The sequence below is a fragment of the Chenopodium album genome, chromosome 23 (assembly GCF_948465745.1).
Source record: "Chenopodium album chromosome 23, dcCheAlbu1.1, whole genome shotgun sequence".
NCBI classification, from domain to species: Eukaryota; Viridiplantae; Streptophyta; class Magnoliopsida; order Caryophyllales; family Amaranthaceae; genus Chenopodium; species Chenopodium album.
The window spans coordinates 648877-672071 of NC_137856.1; the positions used below are offsets into that span (position 1 = coordinate 648877).

General features: G+C 34.4%; 1 protein-coding gene across 3 annotated transcripts; it reads right to left on the bottom strand.

The window, feature by feature from the left end:
• Positions 1–485: 485 nt before the first annotated feature.
• On the bottom strand, positions 486–8894 carry LOC145609031 (3'-5' exonuclease-like). Of its 3 annotated transcripts, XM_081664603.1 has the most exons (6): positions 8477–8894; positions 8094–8273; positions 2849–2979; positions 2600–2761; positions 1390–1500; positions 486–1312 (listed from the first exon to the last, which is right to left on the bottom strand). In XM_081664603.1, exons 1-6 carry the CDS (start codon positions 8850–8852, stop codon positions 1265–1267), a joined length of 1008 nt encoding a protein of 335 aa, XP_081520729.1. In that variant the 5' UTR covers positions 8853–8894; the 3' UTR covers positions 486–1264. The 3 variants fall into 3 exon arrangements, with proteins under 3 accessions (XP_081520729.1, XP_081520731.1, XP_081520730.1); XM_081664605.1 differs by lacking the exon at positions 2600–2761; XM_081664604.1 differs by lacking the exon at positions 486–1312 and having other exon boundaries at positions 2589–2761.
• Positions 8895–23195: the final 14301 nt, after the last annotated feature.

Consider the following 23195-nt stretch of genomic DNA (forward strand, 5'->3'; position numbering starts at 1 on the left):
CCCCCGTGTTATTAAGACTATTAACCACATAACATACGCCTTTTAATTATTTGCACGTATTAGACATCAAATAAAACTTTTTACCTGTAACAACACTAACAATTGTAGTCCATACTCCATATAGTGACACTAGTACATAAGTACCATCAACTTCTTACCTGTACTTGTGCCTGTTGGAAAATTACCTACCAAAAGATTGCCAAAAATGGAAGCTGAAAAATAGGAAAAATAATTCTAAAATAATGATACTAGTAATAGCCTACTTTCACCTCTAAATCACAGAAATTTAGAGATTTTTCAGAAAACTTTACAAACTGTTATTATCTCAATATAACTGTCATATTCTTCTTCAGTTCACAGATAAAAAGTGAGAAAAATTCTTGTCCTTAATCACATGGGATACTACCCTACATCTAAAGGGGTAGTGAGAAAGAAAGAAGAGACCATTAAAATCACATTGACAAGAGAAAAGGGCCCCACTCACATGCAAAGTGGCAAACAACAGTGCCAACTCTGCAATCACTTTCACATTGAAAATGGCAGCATTGAAAAAAAAAAAAAAAAGAATATAGAATTAAATAGAAAAATGTTATGGAGCTCCTTATGATTATACAGTAGCATAACATGGTATATTACCTCAGAATTCAGGGGATGAAATCCTGAGTCAGAAAATTTAATATAATCATAAGAACCATCAAGGGCACATTTAATTTAAGGATAACACATTATAACATACATTGAATTAAAACAAAGTAAGTTGTTGATGCAAACATGGGATGTGTTTTACAATCCCTATTGAGGGAACGAGTCGCTCCCTGGTGATCTGATAGTAAATGTTCATTCGTTACAGTTATTTCATGACCAACTGATACATTTTTAACAAGATTCAGACTATAGGTTAAATGATACTGATAAATATGGGAATTGTGTGGGAGCTCATACCTCCCAACCTTGAAGTTAAAATTTCGCCTTTTCATCTCTGCTGGCTTCAAAATTGGGTTAGTGGTAAAATAAAAATAAAAAATAAAAAAAATAAAAATAAAAAAACGGTTTGCCTATGAGATGGGTGGGTTCACTGCTGCTTCTTGCAGGGGCCAGTCCTTCTAGGACGAATAAATTACTGGACTTGTGAAAAATACTAATGATACATATCCAGAGCAAACTCAGAAAAGACCTGGGTGAGCATCTTAGGCTTGAACAGAGAACCTGCTCTTTTCCATTCTTCCAACAGTCAGTGATCAGTCACAAGTTATAATTCCAGAATTCAGTTCTCCTTCTGATTCTCTGGTAAATCTGAGAAGGTCTCCAGCACCTAATGCGAGGGGAAACGTAGTAAGATGATTAACTTTCAAGTGCCAAAACAAGAGAAACAAACTGACTTTTACTTACCTCGTAAAGGTACCAAGAAGCAAATGCATCAGTTGCTGCATAACGTAACTGGGCCTTTGAAAGCGGATCAGCTTCCCAATTTCCTAGTCTAATCTTCTTAGGCTTCAAGAGCTGCATACAAATATACAATACAATAATTACAAAATCTTTACTATTAAAAGAGCACATATCACAGCCAAAAGAGTAATGGGGACAGTTAGAGCCACAGTCGTAACACGCAAAAAAATTGATGGTCAGAGTGGAGAGCAGTTTTCTGAGGTGACAAATACCACAGCGGAATACAAACACAGAACTCAATCCATATGTAAATCAATTGTTAAAACATTTCATAGCACAGATGGGAAAAGGCAATTGAGGCAGCATTTAAACTTCAGATTAAATATCAAGAAATCACAAAGAAACATGGACTCACAACTGGCAAATTTAGGCTTCATAGGGAAACTTAATATTGAAATTATACTGGGACATAGCCTTCAAAAAAATTAGGATTGGCAACCCCCTCATTCATATTTTATACACTAAGCATCATGTTGACAAGTTTGCAACAACTTAGTATCATAATGATCCTTTAATGAGTTGCTCATGACACAGAATAATCTTCACCGGATTTCATTTCTAAGGCTAATTAAGGAAGAGACAAGGCACATAACATGGGTAACAGCAGAATCTGTTACGAATGAGAAGTTCCACAAAAATACTTTTTCAGATGTGATTCTCACAATAAACGAAAATTGTTGTAATCTTGCAATGAAAAACTGAGGTTCATGACTCAAGAAATTCAGTACAACTCAAATTATAACAAACTGAAATAAGGAAAAAATTGTACGTATATGAAGAAAAGTAGCTAAGTTCCCATAACTGACAAGGTCTGGGCAACAAGCCCAAATCTGGGTATGATCTACAATGTCTATAATAAAATTCTCCATGAGAAAATGCAAAATGCTGCATCATGTCTTAAAATAATGACAATCATCTATCTTAGAATAATCATACAAATAAATAAAAAATGAAACACAGATAGTGAGATTGTGAGAATTAAGATACTGATGAGCAAAGTTTCTGGTGAACATAAAACAACAAGAAGAAATTGGAGCATATATAAAAAAAAGGCAATTAAAGAATGAAAGTTAAAGACACCATCAGCATTAAAGAGAGCTTCAAGAGAGGCAATAACCAATAATTAGTAAATCAAGAGGTACCAATTATGTACTTGTTTGCAAGTAAATGTTTCGACCAGTGAAGACAAACTCCACTGCTTAGGTACACCGCCAAGCTTTTGATTGGCCAGACTGGATAGATCTTCCAAAGATTTTATTGACACATTATGGTCATGAAAGACTTTGACAGCATCATTGTCAATACCAACTCCAACCTGTAAATAGTACAAAATTAATTCACTATTACAGAAGAGGTTCACAAGAGATGCAATTAAGAAGCACAAAATTATAAAACTCACAACCTTTATATATGTAGAATCTTCAAGGAGAGATTGCAGACTACCAGGGATTCCAGAATGAATTATATGCAATACATAACAATGATGCATATCCCCGCATATTTGCATGACTGCAGCTTTTCCCTGTGGAATACCTGTAGCACAAATTTCAATGTAAGAATGGTTAGAAAAGGTGGTAATTTACTTGTAAAACGTTTGTTGGTGCACATTTTTCATCATTAATATCATTGAGACAAACTCTTGACTACCACTGCAACAAATTTTCAAAATTGTTATATCATTGAATCAAATTCAGTCTCGATACTTTGTAAACCCTATTGATAAGCCAGTTATGGTTCCAAACCAACTTTTATCACCCCGTGAGATACCCTTCACAAGTCCACATCCACTTTAACTTTTGAAAAAGTTCCTGAAATTGGTCTAAATACATGGATTATAACCTTCAATTTTGAATTTTTTTCAACTTTTCCGGGCCAGAATGGAAGGAGGAAGAGTTGTTTCCCTTAGACCCCACAAGACCCCGGCAAGCCACTTGGGTGGTTTAAACCATCAACATTGGCTCTTAACTATCAATTTAGAATGTTATAAGATATGTCTTCCATCATTTATACAGGCCAACTCAAGATGGGACTGAGACACTGAGTGACTGACTAGGAGTCGAGTACATGTTTCCAAACAACCATTTGTGATCACAAGAAGCATCCCCCATCATAACATAAATTCATGAACTAGGGTTTGAAAATCTCTGAAGGTTCAATTTCATGTATAACCTTTAATTTTGCTTCGAAGGACAATTTCGGACTAGCAAGGTTACACATTGAGGTGCATTGCAAGCTTCTGAAGGGACCCCGTGAGGCCTATTTAAGTATTTAGTGGTTGATTCCATCTAATTCATATCTTAGCCCACGACTTTGCATCCTTCATAAATATGTCTTAAATGGCCTACCATGGCCCTATCGTACCTTTCCACAACAATTTTCATCTTGTTAAAGGTAGTAATTTCAATATAAGAATGGTTAGAAAAGGGTGGTCATTTTCTTACAAAATGTTTGCACGATTTTCATAATTTATATCATTGAACAAAGTAAAAAACTCTTTACTACTATCATAATAAATTTTCTAAATAGTCATATCACTTAACCAAACTCATTCTTGATACTTTAAAATCCTATCTATACTATATACTAAAGTAATCACCAGGAATATTCTAGAATTACACGTGTCACGTTTACATTAAAAAAATTCCCTCCAAAAACTTTTAATTTTTTTTAAAATTATTTTTCTTAGAAATAAAAACATAATTGATGAAAAAATAAAATAAACAATCTTTTTCCAAAAAAGAATAAAAAAATATATAGCCTAAATAATAGAACAATAACAATAAATTAAAATAAATAAAATATTTAAAATATACACAATCTCTAAACAAATACAAACTTATAATATATATAAATGTAATTTTTTTTCTGTGAATATCCGAGCGTTGCTCGGGCAAAGAACTAGTTAATAGACTATTATGGTTCCAAACTAGATTTAGGTTGTTGAAACCACTCACTTTGGCTCTTAACCATTAATTTAGCTAGTTATAGATAATCCTCCTGTCATTTATGTTAGGTCACCTTAGGCCTTTATGTGAAAATATAGTGTGTGTATGTGGTTTCAAACAACCTTTTGTGAGCCCAAGATGCCCCCACCATTACTTGAGTTTATCTAGTTATGACATTTGGTCCAAAAATGATCCGAAAACGTGTTTGCCTTCTGAGCCTCCAAAACTTTTTTGGACTCGCCTAGGTTAACAAATAAGGTGCTTCCTATGCTTTTTAAGGGACCCCGCGAGCCATATTTGAATGCCAAAGACATCAAATTCATCTCTTAGCTCATACTTTGCACCAATGCACCCTCATAATAATTTTTCTTAAGTCACCTACCTCGGTAAAGGAAATAGAGAAGAAAGGATTCAAGAAAGGGAATTCAGGTTACATAATTGGTTCAATTACCCACAAAAAAAAAAAAAAAAAAAAAAAAAAAAAAAAAAAAAGAAGCATTCGACTCTCTCTCTCTCTCTCTCTCTCTCTCTCTCTCTCTCTCTCTCTCTCTCTCTCTCTCTCTCCATGTTCATCATCTGCTCCCTTATCCTTCAAACAAACACCATCTTTGTCTCTCACCGACTCCGATGATAATCCATTGCTCCCTATTGCCTCTGAGCAACCAACCAACCTTCATCTCTTTCTAGGGCTGTGTTGCAGTGGTCAGGTTAGCCTATTTAAATATTTTTGTAGTTGTCTTTTAGCAGTTGGATTCCACGGTTCCACCATTTAAATTTAGATAAAAAGCTTCAATGACTGAGCTCAACCACCATCAATCCCTTAACCATGATCTTTCAGGATCATACTACTCTATCAGAAGTTTATGTCTGCAAATACCATTTATTCCCCTGATTTGATACCTCAAATTTGCTCATGCTTGCTGAAATATGCAGCTTTTAAGGATGTAATAATGGTTTTTGGGTTTCCAAATGGAAGGGCAAAGGTGGTGGCCGATGGGGCTTGAGGCTTAGAATGTGGTGGGGGGCAAGTAACAAAAGAAACGATAAAAATCAATAAACTGCACACTAAAAGTTATAGTATAGACTATAGATAGCAAGATAACAAAAAAGATGATAAAAACCAATAAACTGCACACTTACATTAATTAATAAGGTGAAGAACAGAAAGATATACTCCACCAAATAATTTTGGAAAAAACATCAATGGAGGGAATAAAACCATAGGTTGATGCATTGCATAAGCATACTGCATTGAGGTCAACATTGATGCAATAACATTGGTCAATTTGGTTACAGTCCTGCATCGATCTTATATGCTATTATGTAACAGTTCCTTATGAGTTGTAAGCTTGTGACTCACAGTTTATCAGTTTGGAAAACTGAAAAGCTATAATGAAGTGCCAAATATGTGACATTAGGGGCCTTATGACCATACATAATATTCAAATTCACAATATGAGCCATTGCATAGTTTCAAGTATTCAAGGGAACATAGCTAACTCTATCACAATTGTCAAACCAAAGGCTAGAATCCCTCGAAATGGATGACACTACTGATACAAAAGAGATATCAGAATGATCATACCTTCTTAGGGGCTTGGCACTAGCAGCATTTTGTGATGATGCCAAGTTCAAGGGAATAAGAAGAAACACCATTAAAGTTTGAAAGAATTTCAAAGTAACCACAACATATGGGTTGTCAAAGAAAGCATATCAAAGGTCACCGTTTAGAGATTATGATCTCACACTATCACAAGAGGGTATCATGAATAGCAAGGTAACTGACAAGGACGTTGTGCACTGAACACAATCACAATGGTAGCCCAGTCTCTACAGCAAAGTCCAGAATTTGGTGGGACATGGTCACGTTGCCCAAATGGAAATAATACTTCAAGAAATTCAATACTCCAACCCCCCAAAGACTAATTCCATATAGCGCATGACCAAGAAGATATCGTAAAAGGTTGTCGTTAGTAATCTCAGAAGAAAAAAAGTTTAATGCTTACATGTAAGACCACCCATAATAATTTATGCTACTGCCAAACACGAGATTTGGGGTCTGAAGCCAAATGTCAAAAATTTAGTCAATTGAGGACCTCAAGAAGCTTGGCATTAACTGCTAAATTTCAAGAAAAAAAACCCAATGTTAATAATTTGGATATACTTAGTTCCATACTAGAGATGTCCTAGGATGAAGAACAAATAGAACAGCATCTCCAATCATTTCAGCTTTTCAGGCATAATTTGACGGTAAGTTGATATAAGACGCATTAAGCTTTTGAACCAAAGTAAGCATAATCATCAAATTACAGACCTGACTAAGATTAAGATAACTTATACAACGTGGGGGGTTTCCAAGTAAGCAACAAAGATAATATATGCCCATGGTTACAAGCCACAATGGGAATGGGAATATTAACAAGTTCGAGAGAATGATCCTCAAAGCAAAAGTTGTCTAAAACACAGCTTTAAAGGCTACTGTTATGATGTCATCAAACTACTCACTAGGGTAATTAAAACCCTTTCTTCAAACCATGCACTTTCAACATGGTTCCACTGTCCAAATCACCTCACATCCCTAATAATGTCTAATGTACGAAGATCAAACAAAAATGAAATATATATCTAACTATCTAAGTCAAAGGCAAGCTTTTTACAAGTGAATTTTGCTAGTCAGATAAGCACCTCAAACCAGTGTTTGAAATGGCTCGACAAGCACTGAAACCAAGCACTTATAAAGATCTCGGCAAGTCGCTTTTGGACACTAAATGGCACAATGAGAAGTACAGGCTGCATTGATTCCATGTATGCAATCTGTTTTATACACAATTTTAAGAACTGCGCTTCATACCTAAGCCCTGTGACTCCATCGCCTAGTGCACATTAAACCTTCTAAACTATTGTCAACGAATCAATGATTCAAAGGTATCTTAAACAATTACCAATCTGGAATAACTATGCCCAAAGGGTCAGGATTCAATCATCCTAGTTTGTGTACGGAACATTCCATCCATAGATAAAGCCAGATGGTACAAACCTATTGTCCTGTTTAAGGCTAATGGTGTAACTGCAAAGCCTACGTTCAGAAGCACTTCGTCAAGTCACAACCATCAAAGTCTATCGTAGTTTGAACTAAGGGTAATTAAAAGCAAAAAGTCACTACTTGATACCTCCAATTAGAAATTACAAGCATGAACAATGCCACAAACAATCAGAGGGTAAGAAGTATAGGTCTTGCCTCAAACTGATAGTAACAGCTTAAATCACATATTTATAAATAACATGCTAAAAGGTTTCCAGCAATGATAGATTGGGTGCCTAAGCCTAAACTACATAAGCACTGATATAATAACATCAACAACAACATTCCTCAAGACCTCTAGATAGGCTCCAACACAAGATGGATAAGAGTTATAAATACAGTCTTATTCTCATGGTAATATTAAAGCTCTTTAAAACCTTGGTGTGGAACACCATAATCATGAGCACCTTCACCATTGTTAAGAAGTACACAGAGTTTATAATGATCATTTTAGTTAGTCCATTAGAATCCAAAGTCAAAAAAACAGTCCCAAGAACAAAGTTGTAGCGCGTGATCGTGTTTATCATGGCAGACAAGCAAGAGGCTCAAATAGTTATGATCTTGGTAATCTTACATACAAAACACTAAAGCACAAATAAGAAAAAAACAAGTAAACAAACCTCGATCGAAGCTAGGCTTCCATTCAATGTCGAGGCCGAGAACAGCCCTGCCTGTTTTGCATTTCTTAGCCTCCAGATTCTTCAAAATCTCCAATGTAGCTTCCTCTACCTCCTCCGGCGTCCGGGAATACACAATGCGGCCCCCAAAATTCAGTGGAGGATACTTCATTTTCACACTGCCTAACAAACAAAGTTACAGAATTCACTTCATTACATCTATAACGAAACCCTCTTCCCAAAATGCTGCTATCCCCACAAATCACAATACCAATATGCTAAAAACAATCCACCAAAATCCCAAATTCCAGGCAAATAACACAAAATTAACCAAATTTATAAAATTAAACAAACCCCAATTTCCAAAACAATCCAATGAGTTTTACCTTGGTGATTGAAGGCCCAATTTCTTGAACACGGGGTTAGCGCGAAAGAACCCAAATTCGGAGATGAACCCAATTCACCATTTGAGCAAGAAATGGAGCCCGGCAATCGACGGCGGGTCGTGGGTCGGGTATTAGGGTCATCGTCGCCGTTAACAGAAGAACTGCTACGTGGGGTTTTGAAGGAAGACGAAGAAGATGAAGGGGTTGCAGAAATTGTTGATGTAGCAGCTTCAAAAGCTGCTTCAATGGCTTCCAATTCTTCGCTTGAAAAGGGTTTATCCCAATCATCAACAACTGTTTGAAATTCAGTTGTTGTGAGTGTCGTTTCTGTTGTTGATGGTGATGAAAGATGGGGTTTTTCTGGGAAATTATTCATTTTTGGCGGAGTGTTTGAAACTTTTTAAACGTTTAAGAGTTGGAATTTTAGATTGAAAGACTTTCAGTTGGGAAATTGAACTTTGGTTTTTATTTTATTTTATTTTTTTGACAAAGGATACAATTTCTTTTCTTAAGTGTTTTTGAAATGTGATATAGTTAGTGACCCGGGCAATGCCCCGGACTTGTTTCTCTTCCTCATATTCAATTACATGACAAATAATTACATACATTACATCTTTTTTTTGTAAAAAATAAATGTAATATCGTTTCAAATTAGATGCACAAATAATCATCAGACCAATATTCAACCACTGAGCATAAGTAGTGAATAGTGAAAAAAATTTGCGCACACTAACTTTGAGAGCTTTGAGTGAACTATAAAGAAAATCAACCAATGGAAATATAGCAAATCCTACATATTAGTGTGCAAACTATGTAGTATATATATCCATTGCATATCAAGTAAGGTAGAGCAAACAAATACTCACCTAGCACAATACTGACCCAGTAAAATGTTTCTCCAAGAGGCCAGGTTTAAACCGTTTAGTGTGTCATTTCCTTGGATAGATAATTTATAGGCATAAATATATTGAATACATATCGGTTACATATACTTCATATTACAAATTAAATGGGTCAAAGCAATTTAAAAACATTTTAATAATTCAACTATTCAATTATGACCAAACTAAATACTAATAATGGTTAGTTTATTGGTTTGCAAGTAACATCTTCTCTTTATTTAAAGTTGAAATCAATATTTCATCAATTGATCATCATTCTTAGGCATAAACCAAGCACATTTAAGTACAATAATACAATTGCAAAAATAATAATGTGGCAAAAGATTTAAAGTAATGTGGTGAAATGACAAAGAAGAATTGACAAATTGCAAAATGTCACTTCTTGTCTTGGAGTTTTAATAATAATATAGATAGTGTTTTTTTTTTAAAAGAGAATTTTATAAATAAAGAGCAAATTACAACCTAAGCTAAATTAAAGGAACTAAAATACAAGACATACTAAAATTTCATTACATGTTTTGGTAATATGATCTATGCAAAGGAGAGACCTGCTACAGCGAACATTTGGTCGAAAACAACAAGACAAACCCCGTTAAGACATATTTGAGAGTCATGAACTTGCCGCCACCATAAAATACTCAAACTACAGCAAATAAGGTGAGGAAGTTGCAAATGGGAGTAGCAATGTAGCATAGGGGCCTTGGAAAAAGAACGATGCACAACGTTGATGGAAGTCGGTGTGAGCAAAATACTACCTCTTCAAATCTCAAGTGCCATGACACAAAATGCGGCAAAAATCCACACTTGCCACTAAGGTCATCCCAAGGTCCTGACCACAACAAACATCCTGGATCAACATTTCACATTATTGGTTAAAGTTGTGACTAAGGTAAAAAAAAAATAGAATTGTCAAATGGTAATAGCTTCCAGATTTCATTTTTGGTAACTCTGAAATTGTAGTAATATTGATGATTCTCTAGAAAAAAATATACATTTCAATTCCATTTTAATAATAAATTACACTTTAATGATCAATTGATAAAATGAAATTCAGTAAATGGTTGCATTTTGATTTTCAACGCCATTATGTCAAAATCTCAGATTCTTCACTCAATTTGGGTCTCGCCTTATACCTCATTTGACCCGTTCAGTGTTCAGTCAAGTTTCAAGCCCAACGCAGAAAGCTTTGGCTCCCGATTTTCCTCCTCCTAGGTAAGTTGAGCAACACTATCATAGTTTCAAGTGATAATTACATTCTGATAAAAAACAATGAAATACAATGTTTTATGTAATCTAATACAATACGTAGTTTTATGTAATTTGTTAATTTTTTTTTTGAAAGGATATTTGTTAATTTATAAATAATTATATACGCCCAAAAACCTGGCTTATTATTGACCCGACTCGAATTTTACTGGAAATAATATGAACTTATAATATATATATTTCTTATTTAAACTTACTTGAACTTATTAGCTCAAATTTAAGATTTTCAATCAACCTCATCATCATCAAAGCCTTCAATTAGATTAGAAAAGGATGTTGATTTGGTTGGTGCTTCCACCTCCTGATTGCTTCGAAGGGCTCTCTATTTTTCTGTCTTAACTTGAGTTGGAGATAATTTGTGTTTGAAAAAAAATAAATTGCTAGGGGGTCTGATAGGATGGCAATTCAATTTGAGTTCCATTCTAATTCGACCCGATTCGGAAAAAAAAAAAATCAGATCCAAATCCGATAATGATCCTCCCGAAAAACTTTAAGGTCCTCTAACAAGGTGTATGGAGAGAAATGTGAATAGTTGTGATACTGTGATAGTGTCATTTAAGAGGGAACACCCAACAAATTAGAAATTGTTATATACATTTGGGTGTAAGGTACACTCAAGTGTATCTTACACTACTCGTACTTATTTGATATAAGTATTTTTTTTTTTTGCTCATTTTAAAATAAAAAAAGCAAAATTATATCAATAAAAATAAATAAATAAATTAATTAATTAAAAAAAAAACTTTGGGTGCACCTACCTTTATGCACACCCGGGTGTATATAAAAGGTTCCCCAAAAAATAAATTAAGGGATCGTTCCCGTTGGTCTTTTTGATCAACTTACTTCGTTACTTTAGTGGTATAGTAACCGTAATTTCATTAAGTATTATCCTCAACTATTGACTATGATGGGTGACATATGTACTGCTGAGTGTTGACTATCGTTTATTAACCATTCCCTCTATCCTTATTTGTTTGCCACATAAAATTTTTGAGATGTTCTTTAAGGATTGCCCCTTTATTGATATAGTAACATGCCCTCACCACTAAACTCACTTGCATACACTCATAAAAGTGGAAAAAAAAAAACATACACCCAACTATTTGCAAATTTTTGGTTTAATAAAAAACATATTTTGTGTATGAGGCAAACAAATAAAGACAGATGGAGTACATATCTTACCTTATCAGACAACGTTTGCATTGGTGAGTTATTATATTAGATGGTAACGTCGTTTTCAAATTCCACCCTCCTCCTTCCTTCCCCAGTCTCTACCCACCTTCCACTGACACCACCATTTTCATCATCTTCACCATGTATACACTAGTAGAATAAACGTAATGGCAAGCGGTTCAAACCCCCTAATGGCAAGCGGTTTTGAACCGCATGCGATTAGGGGGCTTGCCATTAGCCATTTAAATGGCAAGCGGTTCAGAACCGCTTGCCATTACTAGAGAAAGGGCAGCGGTTTTGGCGCCAAACCGCTGCCCATTATGGGTATATAAAATAAAAAAATAAAAATTTTTTTTTTTTGTTTTTTTTCACATAAATTGATACACAAACCATTAAAAACATTAATATTTTTATTAATTAATTGTTGTAATATTACATTTACATCAAAAAAAAAATTAATACAACTAATAAAATTGTAACACCCCAATAATTCTCTCTTTAAACCTCTGAGGACCCTGAACAATATTCAAGAGAATTACTGGCGTGCTACCGCCACGTGTTCAAACGTTAAGGCTTTATCAGAAAATAGCAGCGGAAAAACTAAATCAGTTATAAATAAGTTTCAAAACCAACGAATGAAACCAAATTAAGTCATACAACTTGGAACCATTAAGGCCCTTATTCAAAACCCAATAAAAGTAGTAAGTGATTAAATTCAGTGTTCAAATAAATTCAAACCCAAAAGAAATAGTGTCGAATAAAATCGAATTAAAATAAATTCAAACTTGCAAAAGAAATAAAATGAAACAACCAACTCTCTACTCAAGATCCCACAACCCTGATGAATGCTGCATGTGTAAGAACCTGTGGTAATTCTGCTCCCCAATATTACAAGTGTAAAAATTGGATCGTCACAGGGTCATTGAAAGGCGAAGGCCATGACCAAAGAAAGACACACAAAGCACGCAATCAGCAAAGCTGAGTACATACAAGCTGCAAAATAAATTAAGAATTCCATAACATACTACTAATAATCAATCATCATGCATCATTAAATTATAGACTCAACACACGACTCAACTATTTATATTACTAAGACTCCATTAATTAATAATAGGTAAATCATTATTTTTATTCATTGGATTACGCAATAGACAAGGTTGTCCAACCCATGCTCCATTTGGAACATCAACCTTTTTGTGTGGGAAATTTTTGGAGATTCATGGGATATTTATAGGAGAGAATTATTGTAGGGTAAAAAGAAAGATTGGGCCTCATAAAAATAATGGGTCGATTAAGTAAACAAATGGGTTAGGCTTGTATGATTGGACATAAATTGTAGAATAAAGGTGCATAAAATAATTTGTTCAAATAATTTTCGACCCAGATTAATAATTTGAAACTTTTGAAATTAAATTATGAAAAATAACAAATAAATATTATAAATAAAATAAATTTTCATTTATAAAATATTTAAAAATACGGGGGATTACAATCTACCCCTCTTAAAAGAAGTTTCGCCCTCGAAACTTAACCCAAAAGCCATAAATTTTCCAAAACCATTCAAACTTTTGTGTTTTATACTGCTGTAAATTGATTGATTCTCAACATGCACACTCAACAAACTGAACTTTATGCTTAATAGACTCATACTTGGCCAAAGTTTACATACTTTAATTGCATGTAAATACAACAATAGTGCATATTAATAAGCAAAATAATGCAAACTCAAGCAATAAATAGCATAATTGAGGTAAAAAGCGCGAAATTACATCGCATTCTACCCCTCTTAAAGAAAAGAGTTACGCCCCCGTAACTCACCACAATAATATCATTAGGCATTTCTTTTTCATTTCTTCTTTCTGCAATAATTTATCCATAACTTGTTATTCTATAATTTCCTCAAATTTGAATAGCTCAAATCATAGGCACTCAATAATCTCTTTAGCTCTCCTTAGCTAACAACCAAAGGCTATTAAGAGCTGTAAAAATCTTACAGGTGACACTATATTTCAAATGAATCTCCAATGTAAACAATATATACGCAATCTCAAGATCATGGTAGGGTAATTGGTCTCATAAGATTTGTCTTGGCAAGAAGCATTATCATTTTTTTCCATTTTGTTGCAACACACATCCATTAAGTAAAAACTTCAAGGCCACCACTCCTATTAGGCAAGACTAAAACAAGTGCAACGATTAAATGTTCTTTAAGAGTTAAAAGGCTTGTTTACACTTCTCATCTCATTCAAACTAACTCTCTTTCATCAATGTATATACAACAATCCTCAAAAGTCCTTTACAGCCCTCTTTAAACATCTAATCCCAATAAACAACTTATATCGGTCACATTGTTAGGTGTAGACCACTTACTCACCACTTGAATTTTTTTGTCCCAAAATGAAACTTACTTTCATTAATAAAAATTCACACTTCGAAAACTGAGCATATTACAAGTCGTCCCTAAAATGTCACAGAATCCTCAAATGTCTATTATAATTCTCCTCACTCTTCAAGTATAGCAAGATATCATTAATAAAGCCATATATATATCGAATTACTGTACTCATGGAAATACTCGATTCATTAAATCCATAATGATTGTTAATACATTATTAACCCAAAAGGCCTAATTTATATTTCCATGTTTATAAATCCATGGGCTCCTCAAAATTTTTTTTTTTTTCTCTCCAGCTTGGTTTTCAAATTCTCCTAACGAAAGTCAATTGTCTCACGAATCGTATCCCTATTCTCTTTCCACCAAAGTTATGCTCCTCAAATTCTCATGGCAATTCAAAACAACAAAAACTCATCTTTCACTACCTAGTTCTACAAAAAAGCAGGGTCTCCACTCTCCTTAAAGTATGCGGCTTGACCAAAGCAAAATTCATACACTCTTCTCGCGTAGTTTATCATCACCAAATATATATATTCATCAATTCTCCAAGTATATTCCTAATTTGATCATAAGGTTTCTCAAATAAACACTCATTGGTTGCAAAAATTGAAGGAGATATTAAATAATAAAAATATAGATCTTACCAATAACCTAAAGCACCAAATAAATAATAAATAACATCATTAAATAAGCATAACCAAATAGTCACATGCTTCATATAATGATCATCCATACATACACATTACATTGCACAAATCATCACAAATTAATCTATATTGTATTCTTTAATCCTTACACATGATTCTAGGTGATCACAACACCCAAATTTGCATGATTATATAAAACATATACAATTAAATATAACTTGCATAAAAACTACATTCAAAATAAATGGCACCAAGAATTAAATTATAATGCACATAGAAAGAAATCATCTGTCCTATATGCCCTTCTTAAGACTACCCAAATCTCACACATAAATTAAAATAAATAATACTAAGGATCAAAGAATAAAATAAGTACGCAGATTCAACTAATTTAAAAAATAATTAATAACATAGTAATTTATAAAAATACATATATTTTATTTAAACTGCCGAATTATTTTAATTAAAATAAAATAATTTTTTTGAAATTAAAGTTTAACCTTAAATCACGTCATAAAATCCAGAATCATAAGATTTAAAACATTAGGCGCCCAAAAACTTTTAAAGTAACTTTAGTGGTAATTAAATCGAACCAAAGCTCTGATACCACTTTGTAACACCCCAATAATTCTCTCTTTAAACCTCTGAGGACCCTGAACAATATTCAAGAGAATTACTGGCGTGCTACCGCCACGTGTTCAAACGTTAAGGCTTTATCAGAAAATAGCAGCGGAAAAACTAAATCAGTTATAAATAAGTTTCAAAACCAACGAATGAAACCAAATTAAGTCATACAACTTGGAACCATTAAGGCCCTTATTCAAAACCCAATAAAAGTAGTAAGTGATTAAATTCAGTGTTCAAATAAATTCAAACCCAAAAGAAATAGTGTCGAATAAAATCGAATTAAAATAAATTCAAACTTGCAAAAGAAATAAAATGAAACAACCAACTCTCTACTCAAGATCCCACAACCCTGATGAATGCTGCATGTGTAAGAACCTGTGGTAATTCTGCTCCCCAATATTACAAGTGTAAAAATTGGATCGTCACAGGGTCATTGAAAGGCGAAGGCCATGACCAAAGAAAGACACACAAAGCACGCAATCAGCAAAGCTGAGTACATACAAGCTGCAAAATAAATTAAGAATTCCATAACATACTACTAATAATCAATCATCATGCATCATTAAATTATAGACTCAACACACGACTCAACTATTTATATTACTAAGACTCCATTAATTAATAATAGGTAAATCATTATTTTTATTCATTGGATTACGCAATAGACAAGGTTGTCCAACCCATGCTCCATTTGGAACATCAATAAAAGAAAACCCCATGCCTCCTTTCGGAAACATCAATAAACATCCAACGACCACGGGCGCGACTCCGTGACCGTAGTTAGTATGAGATCTCACCTAACTCCTAGTTTTGAAAAATATTTGAAATAAGAGACTCGTAGATCAGACGGCCTCGAGAAAAGTACACGGCTAATACCCCATGTACCCCAACCCCTGATTGTCATTACTCCAGAAGTGCACCAATCCAGAGTTTTATTGCTCATCCATCTTGCACTTTACGTGATTTACAGGTTTAGACTTGGTGATGACTCATATGCATAACAATACAATCAATCCAATATCAATTCAATCAAGTAAAGCAACTTTTCAATTTCAATTCTTGATTTATTAGTGGCAAGCAACATTTATTATTTATTCCTTTACTACCTCGGTGTATAAACACCTTGAGTGCATAAGGCACCCCAAACTCTTAACCTTGTCTTATAAGACATGAACCATTCCTTTACTCATCCTATTTCATTAAATCATGAATGAGTAATAATTAAGTCATTTCACCAATCACATACCTTTGCCTCTAAGCGCACCTTGCATAATTAGAACATAACCAATAATTACAATAAGGAATAGTGCACGTCAAAGGAAATTCACAATGTATAACCAAACAATTTAACCCAGTCATCCCTAGACATGATACTAAGTTCTCGATCCGTCCTTAAACATGCACCTAAAAGCAAGGTTTTGTAACTTGTACGTACCTTGAGCAAACGAATTGGTATGCCACTTTACTAACTAGAAATCACCTTCAATAAACTCCTCTCCTAAGCCAAATAATAACATCTCAATCAATACCCAATCAATTAAATTTACAGCAATACTAACTTACTTTAAAACCTTCAAAATCCAAATCAAACAACACTTTAAAACCTTCCCTTTTGTTAAAATTAAAGGCTTATATATAGTTCTTTAAATTTTTCTTCATAAAAACCTTAAAATACACTCTTATACATGAAATTACAGCAAGTTCAAAGTCTAATAAAAATCTGAAAATTATATAAAAACCCCTAAAATCTCTCTTTTTAATGGGTGATTAAACCCTCTTTATAAAACATCAAAAGTAGTACTTAGAAACTATTTCCAACACTTGAAACTTCAATAAAAACATATATTTATGCTTAATTAACTTTAAACATAATTAATTTTATTAATCAAACTCAAGGATAATATTTTAAGTATGTAAAAACTTCGTTAAAACCAAAAACTGCCCGAAAATCATATTTAGAGGCTGAATTTGGCCTCGAGAGGGTGGTGCTCACTACCAAAGGTAGTGAGTCTTTCTTAAAACGTGGTTTCCACATGGAAAACACTACTTTTTTGTCAAAATCGGATGAGTTTAGAACCTGGTCGGGATTAAAACGGGATTAATATTAACGAACGGAAATCTAAAAATTAAAACACGAATCTATGTGTTCAAAATAATCTGGAATTAAGTTAAACTAATCAGTAGTTATAATCACCAAAATTTCAAAACATCATTACTATAAAAGCCCTAAATCAATTGTTCATAAAAACCCTAAAATCATGATTTTCAATAAATTGAAACCCTAGGTTTATAATTCATAAAATATGAAATTTATAACATAAATATAATCTGAAATTTATAATCTTTATACCATTAAAATATAATTTGATACTAAAAATATAATCTTTATACTAAAATCAAAACCCAAAACAATTAAATTAACATTAAGCAAAATAATGAAACAAAGGAGGATGAAAATAAGACTAACCTTTTTGTGTGGGAAATTTTTGGAGATTCATGGGATATTTATAGGAGAGAATTATTGTAGGGTAAAAAGAAAGATTGGGCCTCATAAAAATAATGGGTCGATTAAGTAAACAAATGGGTTAGGCTTGTATGATTGGACATAAATTGTAGAATAAAGGTGCATAAAATAATTTGTTCAAATAATTTTCGACCCAGATTAATAATTTGAAACTTTTGAAATTAAATTATGAAAAATAACAAATAAATATTATAAATAAAATAAATTTTCATTTATAAAATATTTAAAAATACGGGGGATTACAAAAATTAGCTCTATATAAAAATAAATAAATAAAAAATACTTTAAAAAACAAAACACCAGCCACGACCAGTCGACCACCAACACCAGCCACGACCACCAACACCACCGACCCACCACAATCCACACCATGACCCCCACAAATATCAGCACCACCACCCACCACGACCCTCACTAACACCAGAAGCCCTGACCCTGACCCACCCCGTACCTAGCCACCACCCCACACCTCCACCCTCCGTAACCCACAACCCACCCAAACAAAACCCACATCTCCACCCAAACCGTAACCCACCCACCACCCCACATCTCCAGCCAGCCCGTACCCACCCACCATCCCACACCTCCACCGTCCCTAACCCGCAACCCACCCAAGCAAAACACCAATTTTGACAAAGGTCAAATTCGACCATGAAAACACTAGATCTAGAGTTTTCATGGTCGAATTTGACCTAAGAAACTTGAAAACCCACACAATTTGCACGAATTTGCTCAAAAATTGCTCGAAATTTTGCTTCAAAGCTGCTCGGAATTTTAGTCGAAATTATATGGGTTTTGGTCGAATTTGTTCGAAATTTATGCGGGTTTTGGTCGAGGAGAATGAGAAATGGAGATTGAGAGAGGATAGTGAAATGAAGGGAGTGAGAAATGGAGGGAGGAGTGAGAACGAAAGAGATTGATGGAGGAGTGAGAACGAAAGAGATTGAGGGAGCAGAGGGGAGAGTGAGAACTGAGAAAGAGAGGAGAGAGAGGAAGAGAGAGAGAGCGGCTGGAGTTGGTTTTAAAAATAGGTAGGGTTTTTTTTTTTAAATGGCAGAGGTAATGGCCAGCGGTTCGGCCTTGAACCGCTTACCAATTAACTAATAGCCAGCGGTTCAAGGCCGAAACCGCTGGCCATTTCACTTCCCGCTTTTTTTTTTTATTTTTTCTGTGCAAATAGAAGCGGATTTTATAAACCGCTTGCCTATAACCGCTTCCAATCACATTTATTCTACTAGTGATACCTTCCATCGACACCATTATTTCCACCAGGTCTCCATCTTCCACTGATGGCACCACCGCATCTAACCAGCTCGCGTGGTTCACCGGTTCCACCGTGTGCGAGCTCGAAGTGATGAATATGGAGACCGGCAGCTAAGGAAGGACGCTTTCAGAGGCGAAAGGCTATGAAATTATTGTGAAATTATGGGCATGATTAACTGTAACACCCCCGATTTACTAATTAATAATAAACAAGAATAAAAGGAAAAATAGACAACCTTTAAATAAAATTGCGGAAGCATACACCTAAATCAGAGGTATTACCGCCACACTCGACGACCTGTCAAGTGTTAAGGCTTACAAAATCCCAATAATTACAAGCCAATAAATCTAAGTGAGCTACTTGTACAACTTTATAAACTCGTCATAACAAACTAATCGAAACACTTGAGCTCCTTTAGTTACGACCACTTGATCAACCTGCTAAAACAATCTTGTCTGCTCACCATTAAGGACAAATTCCAAAATAGATCGTCGCAGGGCCACCATAAGAAAAAGACATGGCCGCAAACACAAGTAGCACAACAAAAAAAAACACACACACGTCAGCAAAAAGCTGAGTAATCACCAATTCACCACATATCAGTAGAGTATAAGTGAATAATTAATATTACTAGCTCAATTAAACAATGTAGTTCGAAACTACATTACACATTGTACTCTAAAAATAACCTTTGTGAACTCAACCTCAAATAATAATACAACCCTTCACTCAATTAACTCATAACCAATAAGTGTGCCACGCTCTTTGTTTTATACCTAGCCTTGGACAAGGGTAATTCGAATAACAAACCAACAAGTATAAAAACTTGAATACTCCCAATAACCAGAAAACACCTTGAACCAAACCACATACGGGCCAATTCCCACTATAGGGGACCATAGAAAAATAAATAATAAAGATTGTACCTCATTCTTAACTCATGATCATTATCTCATTACCAAACATGCCAAGGACTAAGGTCTATAACGCCGAGCCTCAAACCAATGACAAAATAATCACTCTCAACCTTTTGATCTCATACATTGATCAAATAACCATTCACAAATTAATAGATTATATCTCAACAATGGCACAGATTCCCAAATTAAATAACATAACAATTTGATTCATAAATATCTCAACTCTTAGGGAAATAATACTAGCACCCAAAAGTAATTAATTCTCAACCCAAAATAATACTCTGCATTAATAACTCAAAAACCTCGAAACAATACTCCCTAAAACAGCAACATTAAAAACCCTAGAAATAAAACACAATCAATCAATACAACAATTAAATTATACAATACAACAACCAAACACATATATATAAATTTTGATCATACAAATAACAAATCATAAAATTTACATACAATAATATGGAATACAATTAATGCAAACAATATAATAATATATAATCAAACAACTCTAAGAATTAAGGTTTGTGTGATTACCTAGTAATTAAAGGGGCTCAACTAGGTTCTACGCCTCCACTTACTTGCGGTAATCTTCTCATATACATCAATACATGACATATACAACACCAATAAACTATGATGATAGTTGTAAAAATAATGTCACTAGTATCCAAATTGTGCATGACAGTGATTGAAGAAAAACAATTCCATTAGTGCTCTTGCTACCCAATATTCACACGCCAATCAAGATTGAGCTTCAACAACAAAATATGAAGGAGTAAATCTAAAGGGCAACGAAAATAAACGGCAAACGGAAACAGAAGATATGTGCAAGGTTTTATATAATTATAGCTTCTAGGGTTTAAAGATATATATACTAGTATATGATAAAAAAAAAAAATAGAACAGTATGTTTAAGATAAAATAAGATTCATAAAACTAAAATACTTGTAAAATAACATTTTCTTTTTTGAATAAAAAAAAATTATTAGATAAGATTATGAAATATTCGGGTATTACATTAACCTCAAAGATATAGTGGTGAGCGTGTTCTATATTGAAGGTGTCAAAAATGGTGGAGATCGAGGGAAGGAGAAGGAGGGAGCTTCAATGGAGGATGGAGGGAGCTTCAATTCTCCTCTACTATGCCATTATTCATTCATAAGTTAAACTCCTCTAATCCTTTTCTTTTTAAAAAGTGTTTTGAGAAATAGTTTTTGAAATGTGATGAATAGTCGTTCTAAAGTCGTATTCTGTAATACATTTAGAAATTCTAATGAAAAGTTACTTCCCATTGTTTACCAAATAACTTTATAACATGTCACGAACATATATTTTATTAGAATGAGTTCGAACTTGGATCTTGACTCTTAAATACTAAATGACTAAGGATAGAGAATTATTCAACCACCTAATCTATCCATTTTATTATACTCCCTCTATTTTTTTTAAACCTTAACGATTTTTCCTTTTTTTCCCAAAACATCGAAGAGCAGGAGAAGGGGTCAAACACTTTATTGCTTTATTTCTCTTACTAATTCAATGAAAGCCATCAATAATGTTACGGAGTAATAGGTTTTATTAATATAAGGATTTTTTGACTTTTGCTACCTATCAAACACATTAATTTCAATTTTGCTACATATCAAAACTTTTATTTTATTTTACTACCAAATATATATGCCCTTTTTTTAAAAAAACTTTTGCTACTAGTTAATGGATCCGTTAAGTTAATTTTTTTTTTTTAAAAAAATAATAATAAATTAAATTTTTTTTAAAATTAAAAAACCAACCGCCCTTGCCACCCCTCCCCTCAACTGCCACCGCTTTCCCCCCTGCCGGTGGCCAGCGCGAACCCACCCCCCTCCATTCCCCCCACCCCTACGCAGCCAACGAATCACTTCCCTTTCCCCGTTCTCGCTGCCCCGACCCCCACCCCGAACCAAAACCACCTATTTCCCCTTCCTCCCACCAAAATCCGCCCCCCAGACCCGTTACCCTCATCATAATCGACCCCTCCCCTTCCCCTACCGTTTTCGGCCTTCCCTAACCCTAAACCACCACCCCAAAACCACCCAAAACGAAACCGAAACCCTAAGCTACCCCCTCCCCCCACCTACCCCCTTTCCACCACACGCACCACTACCACAACCACCACGCACCACACACCACAACCCGCACCACTAGACCACCACTACCCAAATTTTTTTTTTAAAAAAATTATAATAAATTGATGGAAAAGGGTAAACATACCTTATGAAATCTTCAACTTTTGGTTTATATGGTTAAATTCGATCATGAAAACCCCAGATCTGGAGTTTTCATGGTCGAATTCGACCTTAAAAAACCATTAATTGGTCGAATCCGATCTAAAACCGTGGGGATAGGTGGCGCCGGACTTCAAAAATCGAGGAGAGAGAATGAGAAGGGAGGACCGGAGGAGGGAGGACGAGATGAGAGAGAAAGATGAGGGAGGAGGGAGGAGGAGGGGCGGTTATGAAAGAGAAGGAGGAGGGAGGAGATGAGAGAGAAAGAGAAGGAGAAGGAGGAGATGAGAGAGATGCTGGGTGCTTTTTAATTATTTTTTTTGGTGGCTGACGGGGAGGCATTTAGGGTGGCTAAGGAGGGAGTGGTGGCCGGAAGGTGGTAATGAGGGTAGTAGGATCTCAATAACGGAATTATTAACGAATTCGGTTATCTGGTAGCAAAATTTAAAAAACGAGATTTGATAGGTAGTGAAATAAAATAAAACTTTTTCCGGGTAGCAAAAGTGAATTTCATGTGTTTCAGAGTTAGCAAAAGTCAAAATTTCCTTAAAATAACCGCTATCACCCTTCTCGATTTCACTAATATAGAATCCTTTGTAATTCTCGGTATAAAGGGAATTACGAGTAATTTTTACCAACCGAAACAAATGGGGAATTAAATTTTTAACTTACTCCGTAACCAATTTATTAAATCGTTCGACTATTCCCGCGCCCATTACGGAGTCGCAAAACTC